A 15,297-nucleotide genomic window follows, 5' to 3' on the forward strand; every position below is an offset into this window, starting at 1 on the left:
TAAGAATTAGTGAATAAATAAATATTGTATTTCTCACACATAGCAAGGGTGTACAATGAATCTCTCTGAATCTTATTCTATTTTACATTTAATGTCTAGTATAAATTTTTAAATGAAAGTCCAAAATAAAAGTTTTCCATGGTAAACTAAATATAAGATTTTGTTCATGAGGGTGGTTGAATGTTGATAAATCACTGTCATACCAATATTTTTTTAGTGGACTACTTTGATAATACTTCCATAACTTTCTAAAATGTCTTTCCCTCATCTATGTCACTGTTGACACAAAACTAGGTCATGTTGGGGGATTTTATGATTCCTCCTTCTGAATGCAAAATAACCTTGTGAAAACTCTTGATCTGCTTAGACCAGAAATTCTAATTCATCCCATCTCTTCCCCTGCAGACAAGGGAACATGGCCTCAGAGACCCACATGTCAGGCCCAGAGTGCCTCATCGAGAACATTAATGGGCGACTATTGGTTAATCCGAAAGCTCTGAAGATCCTGTCTGCCATTCAGCAGCCTGTTGTGGTGGTGGCTATCGTGGGCCTCTACCGCACCGGCAAATCCTACCTGATGAACAAGCTGGCTGGGAAGAACAAGGGTGAGTGGCACCAGCAAAGCCCAGCCGAGTCCCTTCTGCCAACCACACTCCCAGCGTGCAGAACAGTGATGTGAGGAGAGGAAGTTAGAGACCTGGGAGGAATATTGAAAGCTAACTTTCAATACAGTGATGGGTTTCTTATTTACTCTGTGCTGGACGATAAGAGTCAACTCTTTCTCACCACTTTGCCTTAATTTTCTCTTTAAAGTATAAATATGCCTTTCTGGAAGGAGTAAGGTAGTAATAAAGAAAATTAATACAGATAATAATAAACAATAAAACATTTACTAAAATGTATGTGGATTAACATCAAGCTTATACTGATCTTTAAGGTAAAATAAATATTTCACTTTGTACTGAATGTTCTAATTTCTCTCTTCTTCTGGTTGCAATTAAGATCAATATTGATTATGTTTTCATTGGTCTCTTTAAACCTTGATGTTGTTAACTATTATCTCAATTTCAAGATCCATCTGCTATTAAAACTCCACCCTTTCTTAACCCCATGCCCCCTTGCAGGTTTTTCTCTGGGCTCCACGGTGCAATCTCACACGAAGGGCATCTGGATGTGGTGTGTGCCTCATCCCAAGAAGCCAGAACATACTCTAGTTCTGCTTGATACTGAGGGCCTGGGGGATGTGGAGAAGGTAAGGACTGAGGATTCAAATTTGGACTAAGCCCCTCATGTCTGAATATTCTCTACACTATTTAATTTTTCTTTAAATAAGAACTTGCACTTAACCACGTCTTTTCATTTCTGTTTACATGCCATGAGACCCAGTTTAGCAATGAGGGGTCAGGAAAATATTCATAAGGCAGAATCCTAGGAGAAGAGCATAGTGGTCAGTCGACACTATTCTAATTATTAAAAGGCTGTAAGCTAAGCCAGTTAACCCAGATGCATAAAGGGAATACAAATAAATTCAACATAATGAATCTTATTCTGCAAAGAACTTTAGTTAAGGATTTAGGTTCTGAAGTCCCATACCCTTGGCTTTAAATTTAAAGTCTGTCAGTAATTCAATGATCTTAGCACATTATTTGATCTCTTTTAACCTCAGCTTTCTTATCTGTAAAACAGATGTAATAGATCTACATTTGCCTCATAGTATTGTTTTGAATACTTAAAAGATAAGTAATGGAAAGTGTTAGGTGCACAACAATTGCTCAGTGAGATAGATACATGTATTATTACCCTTATATTAAGACAATTGTTCTGTAAAAATAAAGAGAAAAGTTTACATTTAAATTATATTTAAGGCCTTAGAATGCCCACAAGCAATGACTATTTGTTTGCAATTATCTACCAATGATTATAAGAGGGTCTAGTGAGAATCAGGGTAAACCAAAAACACAAATCAGAAAACTATTCAAAGTTCAAGTCCTACTAACTATCATTTTTGCTTGGATTTGGTTTCCTCGTATAGGGCGTTAGTCTAAAAAAAAACTCTAATTAAATGAGCATCCTTTTACTACTGCTGATCTGAAAAGTGCCATGAGAATGAAAAATAATCCTGGTCCAAATGTACTCTGATTTCCAGGGTGACAACCAGAATGACTCCTGGATATTTGCCCTAGCAATACTCCTGAGCAGCACTTTTGTGTACAATAGTATGGGAACCATCAACCAGCAGGCCATGGACCAACTTCAGTATCTTTTTTGGGTTCAAACCAGCATCAGAGTCAGAGGGGAGACCAGTATTAATAAAAACAGCTGCCTAACTGTGAGTCCTTGTGAATCAAGCACAAAAAGAGAAACATAAAAAATAATTCAAGGGCAGGGGGAAATCCTACGTATCAATACCTACTGAAGAATTGATACTTGGGTTAAGAACAAAGGCGAAACAAGGGTTTTGTATATGTAACTAATATAGGGTGGCGGGCGCTGTCCTTTTAGGCCAGTTTTCCTTAATTTGCTGCTCAGCTATGTGACGGAGCTCACAGAGAGAATCAGGGCAAAAGCTTCACCTGATGTGGATGGGGTTGAGGATTCAGCTGACTTTGTGAGCTTCTTTCCAGACTTTGTATGGACACTGAGGGATTTCGCCCTAGACTTGGAGGCAGATGGACAATCCATCACAGCAGACGAGTACCTGGAGAATTCACTCAGGCTTAAGAAAGGTAAAGGGAACTTAGAATCGGTAAATGGGATGACAAAACACTAAAAAACGATCGTTCTTTAGTTTTCTATCAAGAGTTTTCTTATATTTATAGTTTCTATTTCTTCTCAGGGGGCGATTACTAAGAATTAACACTTGTGTACTATCTGAATGAACAGATTTGATTTGATTTTCTCCCTGTTTTAAGAATAGGTTTCATTTCTTTCACCTTTCCCTGTGCTGTGATTAGACTTACATTATATCCTGCTTAGGGCTTGTGGTGCTGTAATTAACCAAAGAATATGGAGTAGAATAGGTAATTTATTTGAAGAAAATAAATAAAAGCATGAACCATGCACTAGTCTAGGGGTTGGCAAAGGATGGCTCACAGGCAAATAATGTCCAATCCAGCCTGCCAGCTGATTTTGTAAATAAGGTTTTATTGGAATCATGCTATGCCCATTCATTTATAGACTGTCTATGGCTGATTTCATGCTTACAGTAGTAGAATTGAGTACTTGGAAAAGAGACCGTCTGGCTTGCAAAGCCTAAAATATTTACTGTTTGGCCCTTTACAGAAAAAGTTTGCAAGCCCCTATATTAGGCAAATTCTTTTTATCTTCTTCCAGGTACCAGTCAAAAAGATAAAAATTTCAATCTGCCTCGACTCTGTATCCGGAAGTTCTTCCCAAAGAAGAAATGCTTTATCTTCGATCGGCCCACTGATAGGAAGAAACTGGGCCAGCTTGAGGAACTGTGTGATGATAAGCTGGACCCCGAATTTGTGCAACAAACTGCAGTCTTCTGTTCCTACATCTTTAGAAATTCCAAAACTAAAACCCTTTCAGGAGGCATCAAGGTCAATGGACCTCGTGAGTCCTCTTCCCAGTCTTTACTCTCACGGTTAACACGAAAAGATGGTGTAATAACATCCACCTAGCTTCCGCTTTGAAAAATGCACATCTACTGCTATTATTGTGTTAAATTCTAGATGTCACCAACACTTCTAACAGGTTTTATTAGTCACAATTCTTAGGTGAGGAAAGATAGAAAAGGCCAAAGGAAAATAGCTCTAAAAGCTTAAAACTGTCCTAGTAAACTGGACCTTCCCTGTGCAATATGGTTGTCACTAGATAAGTGCAGCTATCTAAATTTAAATGTAAACTAATTAAAATTAAAGAAATTTAACATTCTGATCACACAGCTGTGTCGCAAGGGCTCACACGACACATGTGTAGTGGCTACCACACTGGACAGCACATATAGAATACTTCCATCATCACAGAAAGTTCTTCTGGACAATGCTCTGCTAGAATAAACAAAATGCAGGACTCCTTTTGATTTGTTCCACAAATATTAATCGAATGTTTCCCATGGACCTACCAGGGCTGATGATACAGACATAAATGAGAGAGATATGGTTTCTGTCCTAACAATGCTTGGGGGTGAAATAAATGTACTCAATAAACACAGGCCTAGGCTATCTAGAACAGAGGTTCTCAACCTTTGATGTACATATGTACCACCTGAGGATCTTGCCAAAGACGAGGGTCTAAGTCAGTTGAACTGGGGCAGAGGCTGAGAGTCTGCATTTTTAGCCAGTTTTCAGGTGATACTGAGGACATTGATGCTGTAAGGCAAATGGTTGGTAATAGACATCATAAGAATTGCACAGAATAGAAAGTTTCCTCACTCCTCCTACAATAAACATCATCATTTGTTCTCTATTTGTAGGTCTAGAAACCCTGGTGCAGACCTATGTCAGTGCCATCAGTAGTGGGGATCTGCCCTGCGTGGAGAATGCAGTCCTGGCCTTGTCTGAGATCGAGAACACAGCTGCAGTGAAAAAGGCCATTGCCCACTATGACCAGCAGATGGCTCAGAAGCTGCAGCTGCCCACGGAAACCCTCCAGGAGCTGCTGGACCTGCACAGGACTATTGAGAAGGAGGCCATTGAAGTCTTCATGAGGATGTCCTGGAAAGATATAGACCATTTATTTCAAAATGATTTAGCGGTAATTTTTTCCTTAAGTTTATACAGATTAGCCTCTTGGAAAGTAAAGTACTACTAGAAAATGAAATGGGTGCTTATTTTGAGAAAAGCAATTTTTACTAGACTTTTAAATGGTGACAAACACTATTTGTTATTATCATAAGAGGAACCAATTTTATTATGATATACTTTTTTTCTTTTTTTTGCGGTACGTGGGCCTCTCACTGTTGCAGCCTCTCCCGTTGCGGAGCTCAGGCTCCGGACGCGCAGGCTCAGCAGCCATGGCTCACGGGCCCAGCTGCTCCGTGGAATGTGGGATCTTCCCGCACTGGGGCACGAACCCGTGTCCCCTGCATCGGCAGGCGGACCTCAACCACTGTGCCACCAGGCAAGCCCTATGATATACTTTATTATGGTGCATTGAAACTTTTTTCTTGCATGAATAAACTAATATTCTGCCCTATAATTTCATTACATACATATAAGTAACAATCAGAGCTTCTAATCAAATTACATGCTCATTGTTATCAGGCTGATTGGATATTTTGGCCAAAAACAAAGAAAATTTTAGCCTTAGTTATCATGAGCAGGCTTATGTTGAGCCACATTTAGTGCATATGCAATCACTGGTCCAGTTTGAAAAGCAGGAGTTTATCTCCAAAGGTGTAGTGTATAGCTAGTAATCTCTGCTCTGAAGGTCACCTCCATGGTGAAAGGGACCTTTGTAGAAAGTCAGGATCAGCAGGAAGGATATGGTGTTGTGAGTGCCTGTAAGTTCTTCTAGGGGGTCACAGACCTTTTATATTTTTATTTTTTTGAGAAGACTTTCCAGAAATTCTGAGGTCAAGTTAACATCTTTTCACTATTCTTTTTACTTCCTATTTTTTACATTAAAGGCCCAGCTAGACAAAAAGCGAGATGACTTTTGTAACAAGAATCTTAAAGCATCATCAGATCGTTGCTCAGCTTTACTTAAGGATATTTTCAGTCCTCTAGAAGAAGGTCTGAAAAAGGGGATTTATTCTAAACGAGGAGGCTATCGCCTCTTCATTGAAAAGATACAAGAGCTGAAGAAAAAGTATCTTCAGGAGCCCAGGAAGGGAATACAGGTAACCAAAATTGATTCTGGGAAGTTGCTGACGTGTTCCTTGAAACAACATGACCAAGCGAATTGCACACAGATGCGCAATTACAGGACCGACAGCATTCATGCTCTCATTAAATAAACACATACAGGGAGCCTGTTATACCAGATATATCCTATGTGCTCATCCAAAAGAGTGCACTCAATTAACAACTGAGTTACAAATTGGATTATCAGAGGTATCCAAAATTTCAAATAATGTCATCATTTATCTCTCTGCATGTTCCTCCCCTCAACCTCACACTTCCCTCCCTCCCATTCTCCCTCCATACCTTTTTCTGATCTGCTTTCTCAATGATGGCTTCATTCTCCAACAAGTTCACCCCATATGAGACCACAGTGCCAACAGCTCCAAAATTAGAGCCCTCAGTCTAAAAGAACAGAGAATCACTATTTATATCTGTATCAATCTCTTATAAAGATTCTGCTCAGGAAGCTGTCATGCTTGGCCAGCCTGGAGCATGTGCTCACCCCAGTGACAGGGAATCTTGACCACCAGCATGCCAAGACCAAGAGGAGCAATTCCTAGAGGGCAAGATGGTGGGCAAACAGGAATAAGTGCTTACAGCTATTTCCTATTACTAACCCCATTCTTTTCTGGGTCCTAGGCTGAAGAAATTCTTCAGGAATATTTGAAGTCCAAGGAGCCTGTGATTGCTGCAATTCTACAGACAGACCAGACTCTCTCAGAGAAGGAAAAGTTGATTGAAGGTGAGCAGCGAGTCAAGAGACTAGACAGCCTTGAAAGCGCTTAAAAATTCTAATTAATTTGGCTGGGTGAGCCTAGGATCCTTAAACTATAGCAAGATGAGAAAAGATGCCTCTTACTCGCTAAAGTCATTTTTGAGTAGGGCATACACAGTCAGTAGCAACAGTGACAGGTTAAGTGTACATGGAAGAAAGAAGCAACATGGTCACCCACATTCATTTTTCTTTTTCCTTTTCCTCCTAACAGTGGAACGTGTGAAAGCTGAATCTGCACAGACTGCTGCAAAAATGCTGGAGGAAATGCAAATAAAGAATCAGCAGATGATGGAACAGAAAGAAAAGAGTTATCAGGAACATGTGAAACAACTGACTGAGAAGATGGAGAGGGATAGGGCCCAGTTGCTGCAAGAGCAAGAGAGAACTCTATCTCTCAAACTTCAGGTATTTAATTGTATCACCTTGAGGTTCCTGTTATTCTGTTTTCTCTCCACACTCCCTGTTCACAAACTTGGCATGGCAGTGAGAACATGAAGCCCAGAAGGACCTTGCTTGCCCACTTGTACTTTTCAATCCCTATCTACCAGCCTGAACTGGCCCCTACAATGTCTGGTTGTTAAAAGATTTTATTTGCAGTTATGTCACACCCAGTCCATTACCACTATATCTGCCAATCATGGTAGCTATTATCTCCTAGATATTATAAAAAAGTCTTATCCATATCTCTTGCTTAGTACTATACGAAGCAAGAGCTGCTATGTCCATATTACTTAGGAGACGAAACAGAGGTTCAGACAAGACTAAATAATTTTTATAGGGCCACAATGCTTGGGAAGATATCTGAACAGTCTTCACCAGTTAGAGGAATCCACGAATTTTCTTCTGTCACAGATTTTAGCTCGAAGAGAACCTTCATAAGCAGAAGGACTCAACTCTCACACCACTGTGTCAGTCTATCACTCCTACCTGTTTTCTTTGTCCTGCTCCTAGTATGTTTTGAGCTGGGAATTAAGTGCAGAAAGCCAGTATGGTCTGTCTGGGGCCCTGATTCCCTTACCTGCACTTTGCCCCCCTGCCACCAAATTGTGGAAGCTTAGATCAAATTCCCTGATCTAAGATTCAGACACTGTATCAGATTTTGCAAATTCTTCACTTATTTCTGTGTTGTGTGTGTGTACATAAAAAAATCACAATGCATAGATAAGATCTGAAGCCAAACATTTCATTAAGATTGCCGACAAAGATTATATACAATTAATGGGACAAAAAAAATTAATACTGGTAATTAGGTTCATCAACATATTGGGATATATAAGCCCAAAATCCTTCTTGACTCAAGGAGACTCAGAAAAAGTAATCACAGAGCTAGAAGGACCAAGAGAAAGTATAATGAAATTAATGGTAGAGAAAATTTCAAGAAGAAATTAAATATTTTTTTAAAAATCTATGAATGTGGAAACTAGATAGAAGTTAGAGATTTACTTAATGTGACACGTTATTCAGTCTCCATTTATACTTTTTTAGGAACAGCGCCGACTACTACAGGAAGGATTCCAAGAAGAGAACAGACGACTTCATAAAGAAATACAGAATCTCCAGAAGGAGATGCAAAAACCAAGGACGCAATGTTGCCTAAGCTAAAGAACTAAAAATTAGAGCTTTCCTGGTCACTCTTATCAGAGGCATTACTCAAGCAGTTTAAAATTAAGAAAAATGTCACCACACTTGATAATATTTAGATTTCACAGTTTTATTATACTAAATATTTGCAAAGGCATGCAGTACTATAATTGAAATCATGTCCATCTTCCTCACAATACTGTAAACTGTGTAACAAGATGCATTTTACCTCTGTGCCAACCCAGGAGGTATCATAACCTTGTACCACCCAGGAGCTTCTTCTTCCAGATGACTACAAGTTAGACAAGTGGATACTGAGCAAAGTCTTAGGTTAAAGTCTTGGGACATAGTTGGTCATGAGTTTGGCCAAGTGCACCACAAGTTCCAATATCAGGGACAACCATTCTAGCTTCTTAGTGAAGACAGTATACAGTGTCCCATTGTTTCAAGACTGCACAGTCTGTCAGCAATGATGTGATTCCTGGACACTGGGAATGGGCAACACTTACTGGTGAATTCCAAGCTAAAGCAAATCACCTTATATAGCGATCTAGAAGCTCTACAGAATGTCTGTAGGAAGATGGAAGAAGCCATTAGCATGAGTATGAGTTGGATCATAAATAAATGGGCTAAAGAAGGAAACTTTCCCTTCTTGCTCAGTTCACCCAGATTATAACTGTAATGGGACTCTTTAGAACTTTAGGTAAGTGACCCTGGACTAAACATAGTAACTTTATGACAAGTATACATTGTGTGTTTGTAGCAATTTATAATTTGCAAAGATGAACTTGAAACGATGACTGATAATATGTTAGAAAACTGAGCTAAATTAATTATTAGATCATTTATAACCCTAGAGCTTAGGCTATCTTTTCCCAATTCTTAAGAAGCATACTTGAAAGCCTGCTTATTTTCCCCCAAGAGAATATGCATTGTTTTTTACTTTTTTTGACCAGTAAAATAATGCTCTTGGTATTACTTAGTATAGACTTTATCACAATTGTCAAAAGCCCTAGGTATGTGGTTGAAGTTTCTTAAAGCAATTAAGAATTATTTTCAATCTGGAAATAAATTATGCTTCACTGAACTTTACATTTCTGATTTTTTTAAGTTTTTCACCAAAAAAATAAGGTTCTAATTTATATAGCAAAGGTTGGCTAACTTTTCTGTAAAAGATGGGATAGTAACTATTCATGGCTTTGTGAGCCATATGGTCTCTGACTCAACTACTCAACTCTGCCGTAAAGCAGCCACTAATGATACACAAATGGGTGGGCATGGCTGTGTTCCCAGAATACATTGTTTTCAAAAACAGGTGGCACTCAGAAGCCATAGTTTGCAGACCCTTGCTTTATATAACAGAAACAACTCTCAGAATGGAAGAAAATATTTGCAAATGCAGCAACTGACAAAAAATTAATCTCCAAAATATACAAGCAGCTCATGCAGCTCAATATCAAAAGAACAAACTACCCAATCCAAAAATGGGCAGAAGACCTAAATAGACATTTCTCCAAAGAAGATATACAGATTGCCAACAAACACATGAAAGGATGCTCAACATCACTAATCATTAGAGAAATGCAAATCAAAACTACAATGAGATATCATCTCACACACACCAGTTAGAATGGCCATCATCAAAAAATCTAGAAACAATAAATGCTGGAGAGGGTGTGGAGAAAAGGGAACCCTCCTGCACTGTTGGTGGGAATGTAAATTGATATAGCCACTATGGAGGACAGTATGGAGGTTCCTTAAAAAACTAAAAATAGAACTACCATATGACCCAGCAATCCCACTACTGGGCATTATACCCTGAGAAAACCATAATTCAAAAAGAGACGTGTGCTACAATGTTCATTATTAATAGTTCATTATAAATAGTTCAAGGCACTATTTACAATAGCCAGGACATGGAAGCAACCTAAATGTCCATCGACAGATGAATGGATAAAGAAAATTTGCTATATATATACAATGGAATATTACTCAGCCATGAAAAGGAATGAAACTGTATCAGTTGTAGTGAGGTGGATGGACCTAGAGTCTGTCATACAGAGTGAAGTTAGTCAGAAAGAGAAAAACAAATACCATATATTAATGCATGTATATGGAATCTAGGAAAATGGTACTGATGAACCTAGTGGCAGGGCAGGAATAGAGATACAGATGTAGGTAATGGACTTGAGGACACATGGGGGAAGGGGAGGCTGGAAGAAGTGAGAGAGTAGCATTGACATGTATACACTACCATGTGTACAATAGATAGCTAGTGGGAAGCTGCTGCATAGCACAGGGAGATCAGCTCAGTGCTTTGTGATGACCTAGATGGGTGGGATGGGGAGGGTGGGAAGGAGGGGATATATGTATACATATAGCTGATTCACTTTGTTATACAGCAGAAAATAACACAACATTTTAAAGGAATTATAATCTAATAAAGATGTAAATAAATAAGATTTTAAAAGTACAATGAGATATCATTTCTTACCTATTAGATGGTTACTATTTTTAAAAAACCTGAGAAGATTACAAGTGTTGGCGAGGATGTGGTGAAATTTTAACCTTCAAACACTGTTAGTAGGAATGTAAAATGGTGATCAGCTATGGAGATAGTGTGGGTGTTCCTCACAAAAATTAAAAATAGAACTACTGTATGATCCAACAATCCCACTTCTGGGTATATATGCAAAAGAATTTAAATCAGGATCTCAAAGAGATATCTGCATTCTCACTTTCATTGTAGCATTATTCACAACAGCCAAGATATAGAAACCTAAGTGTCCATCAACAGATTATTGGATAAAGAAAATGTGATAGATACATACAAGGAATATTATTCAGCCTTAATTAAGAAGGAAAGTTTGCCATTTGCAATGTGGATAAACCTGGAGGACATTATGCTAAGTGAAATAAACCAGTTACAAAAAGACAAATACTTTATGACTTCACATATATGAGGTATCTAAAATCATCAAACTCATAGAAACAGAGAATATAATAGTGGTAAGCAGGGAGCTGGGGAAGGGGTGAGAATGGGAACTTATTGTCCAAAGGGTATAAAGTTTCAGTTATGCTAGATGAATAAGTTCTTGAGATCTGCTGTGAAACATAATGCCTATAGTTAAAAATACGCTATTGTGCATTTTAAATGTGTTAGGAGAGTAGAACACATTTTTAGTGTTCTTACGGCAAACAAAAAGGGAGGTGGGGAGAGGTTATGGGAGGTGTTGGAAATGTCAACTACCTTGATTCTATCGCGTGTGTTTGCATATGTGCAAACACATCAAATTTTACATTAAATGTATGTAGCTCTTTGTATGTACATTATAACTCAATAAAACCATTTAAAAACTTTTGGAAAACAATTCTACAAATCCAAATGGTCCCTTATGAATTGGGAATTTTATCAAGCATTTAAAGAAAAAAATGACACCAATTCAAAATGGAAGAGGAAAGATTTCCTGACTCATTCTACAAGAGAAACATTATTCTGATACCACAATCAGACAAAAACACTACAAAAAAAAGAAAACTGAGAGAGGGGGAAGATGGCAGAAGAGTAAGATGCGGAAATCACCTTCCTCCCCACAGATACATCAGAAATACACCTACACGTGGAACAACTCCTACAGAACACCTACTGAATGCTGGCAGAAGACCTCAGACCTCCCAAAAGGCAAGAAACTCCCCCACGTACCTGGGGAGAGCAAAAGAAAAAAGAATAAACAGAGACAAAAGAATGGAGATGGGACGTGCACTAGTGGGAGGGGGCTGTGAAGGAGGAAAGGTTTCCACACACTAGAAGCTCTTTCGCGGGCGGAGACTGCGGGTGGTGGAGGGGGGAAGCTTCAGAGCCTCGGAGGAGAGCGCAGCCACAGGGGTGCGGAGAGATTCCCACACAGAGGATCGGTGCGACTGGCACTCACCAGGCCGAGAGGCTTGTCTGCTCACCTGCTGGGGCGGGCGGGGCTGGAAGCTGAGGCTCGGGCTTTGGTCGGAGCTCCGGGAGAGGACTGGGGTTGGCGGCTTGAACACAGCCTGCAGGGGGTTAGTGCACCACGGCTAGCCAGGAGGAAGTCCGGGGAAAAGTCTGGAACTGCCGAAGAGGCAAGAGACTCTTTCTTACCTCTTTGTTTCCTGGTGCGCGAGGAGAGGGGATTAAGAGTGCTGCTTAAAGGAGCTCCAGAGACAGGCGCAAGCCGTGGCTAACAGCGCGGACCCCATAGACGGGCACGAGACGCTAAGGCTGCTGCTGCCGCCACCAAGGGGCCTGTGTGCGAGCACAGGTCACTGTTCACACCCCTCTTCCCAGGAGCCTGTGCAACCCGCCACTGCCAGGTTCCCGGGGTCCAGGGACAACTTCCCTGGGGGAACGCACGGCGCGCCTCAGGCTGGTGCAACGTCACGTTGGCCTCTGCTGCCGCAGGTTCGCCCCACACTCCGTACCCAACCCTCCCCCCGGCCTGAGTGAGCCAGAGCCCCCGAATCAGCGGCTCCTTTAACCCCGTCCTGTCTGAGCGATGAACAGATGCCCTCCAGCAACCTACATGCAGAGGCAGGGCCAAATCCAAAGCTGAACCCCGGGAGCTGTGCGAACAGAGAAGAGAAAGGGAAATCTCTCCCAGCAGCCTCAGGAGCAGCGGATTAAAACTCCACAATCAACTTGATGTACCCTGCATCTGTGGAATACCTGAATAGACAACGAATCCCAAATTGAGGAGGTGGACTTTGAGAGCAACATTTATGATTTTTTCCCCTTTTCCTCTTTTTGTGAGTGTGTATGTGTATGCTTCTGTGTGAGATTTTGTCTGTATAGCTTTGCTTTCACCATTTATCCTAGGGTTCTATCTGTCCATTTTCTTTTTTTTTTTTACTTAAAAATTTTTTTCTTAATAATTATTTTTTTATTTTAAAAACTTTATTTTACCTTACTTTATTTTCTTTTCTTTTATCCTCTTTCTTTCTTTCTTTCTACTTTTTCTCCCTTTTATTCTGAGCCGTGTGGATGAAAGGCTCTTGGTGCTGCAGCCAGGAGTCAGTGCTGTGCCTCTGAGGTGGGAGAGCCAACTTCAGGACACTGGTCCACAAGAGACTTCCCAGCTCTACGTAATATCAAATGGCGAAAATCTCCCAGAGATCTCCATCTCAAGACCAACACCCAGCTTCACTCAACGACCAGCAAGCTACAGTGCGGGACACCCTGTGCCAAACAACTAGCAAGACAGGAACACAACCCCACCCATTAGCAGAGAGCCTGCCTAAAATCACAATAAGTCCACAGACACCCCAAAACACATCACCAGATGTGGACCTGCCCACCAGAAAGACAAGATCCAGCCTCATCCACCAGAACACAGGCACTAGTCCCCTCCACCAGGAAGCCTACACAACCCACTGAACCAACTTTCGGCACTGGGGACAGACACCGAAAACAACGGGAACTACGAACCTGCAGCCTGCAAAAAGGAGACCCTAAACACAGTAAGATAAGCAAAATGAGCAGACAGGAAAACACACAACAGATGAAGGAGCAAGATAAAAACCCACCAGACCTAACAAATGAAGAGGAAATAGGCAGTCTACCTGAAAAAGAATTCAGAATAATGATAGTAAAGATGATCCAAAATCTTGGAAATAGAATAGACAAAATGCAAGAAACATTTAAAAAGGACCTAGAAGAACTTAAGATGAAACAAGAAACGATGAACAACACAATAAATTAAATTAAAAATACTCTAGAAGGGATCAATAGCACAATAACTGAGGCAGAAGAACGGATAAGTGACCTGGAAGATAAAATAGTGGAAGTAATACTGCAGAGCAGAATTAAGAAAAAAGAATGAAAAGAACTGAGGACAGTCTCAGAGACCTGTGGGACAACATTAAATGCACCAACATTCGAATTATAGGGGTTCCAGAAGAAGAAGAGAAAAAGAAAGGGACTGAGAAAATATTTGAAGAGATTATAGTTGAAAACTTCCCTAATATGCAAAAGGAAATAGTTAATCAAGTCCAGGAAGCATACAGAGTCCCATACAGGATAAATCCAGGGAGAAACATGCCAAGACACATATTAATCAAACTATCAAAAATTAAATACAAAGAAAAAATATTAAAAGAAGCAAGGGAAAAGCAACAAACAACACACAAGGGAATCCCCATAAGCTTAACAGCTGATCTTTCAGCAGAAACTCTGCAAGCCAGAAGGGAGTGGCAGGACATATTTAAAGTGATGAAGGAGAAAAACCGGCAACCAAGATTACTCTACCCAGCAAGGATCTCATTCAGATTTGATGGAGAAATTAAAACCTTTAGAGACAAGCAAAAGCTGAGAGACTTCAGCACCACCAAACCAGCTTTACAACAAATGCTAAAGGATCTTCTCTAGGCAAGAAACACAAGAGAAGGAAAAGACCTACAATAACAAACTCAAAACAATTAAGAAAATGGGAAAAGGAATATACATATCGATAATTACCTTAAATGCAAATGGACTAAATGCTCCCACCAAAAGACACAGACTGGCTGAATGGATACAAAAACAAGGCCCATATATCTGCTGTCTACAAGAGACCCACTTCAGACCTAGAGACACATACAGACTGAAAGTGAGGAGATGGAAAAATATATTCCATGCAAGTGGAAATCAGAAGAAAGCTGGAGTAGCAATTCTCATATCAGCCAAAATAGACTTTAAAATAAAGACTATTAGAAGAGACAAAGAAGAACACTACATAATGATCAAGGGATCAATCCAAGAAGAAGATATAACAATGGTAAATATTTATGCACCCAACATAGGACACCTCAATACATAAGGCAAATACTAACAGCCATAAAAGGGGAATCGACAGTAACACATTCATAATAGGGGACTTTAATACCCCACTTTCACCAATGGACAGATCATCCAAAATGAAAATAAATAAGGAAACACAAGCTTTAAATGATACATTAAACAAGATGGACTTAATTGATATTTATAGGACATTCCATCCAAAAACAACAGAATACACATTTTTCTCAAGTGCTCATGGAACATTCTCCAGGATAGATCATATCGTGGGTCACAAATCAAGCCTAGGTAAATTTAAGAAAATTGAAATTGTACCAAGTATCTTTTCC

The 15,297-nt window shown here is 39.9% G+C and overlaps 1 protein-coding gene and 1 long non-coding RNA gene across 2 annotated transcripts in view; one reads left to right on the forward strand and one right to left on the reverse strand.

Annotated features, from left to right (window-relative positions):
• Positions 1-9,247, forward strand: LOC309818385 (guanylate-binding protein 1-like). The gene is made up of 10 exons (XM_082648092.1): positions 1-605; positions 1,125-1,252; positions 2,147-2,256; positions 2,530-2,726; positions 3,334-3,576; positions 4,439-4,719; positions 5,594-5,806; positions 6,450-6,552; positions 6,797-6,990; positions 8,071-9,247. Exons 1-10 carry the CDS (start codon positions 416-418, stop codon positions 8,185-8,187), a joined length of 1,776 nt encoding a protein of 591 aa, XP_082504218.1. The 5' UTR covers positions 1-415; the 3' UTR covers positions 8,188-9,247.
• Positions 4,620-15,297, reverse strand: part of LOC309818395 — a 25,378-nt gene continuing 14,700 nt past the window's right edge. Inside the window, exons 2-3 of the long non-coding RNA XR_014296347.1 lie at positions 6,114-6,212; positions 4,620-4,679 (exon numbers count right to left, since the gene is read on the reverse strand). This is a non-coding gene — a long non-coding RNA (uncharacterized lncRNA). The remainder of the gene's footprint in view (positions 4,680-6,113; positions 6,213-15,297) is intronic.

The sequence above is a fragment of the Grampus griseus genome, assembly GCF_964374135.1.
Source record: "Grampus griseus genome assembly, chromosome: 1".
Classification (NCBI taxonomy): Eukaryota; Metazoa; Chordata; class Mammalia; order Artiodactyla; family Delphinidae; genus Grampus; species Grampus griseus.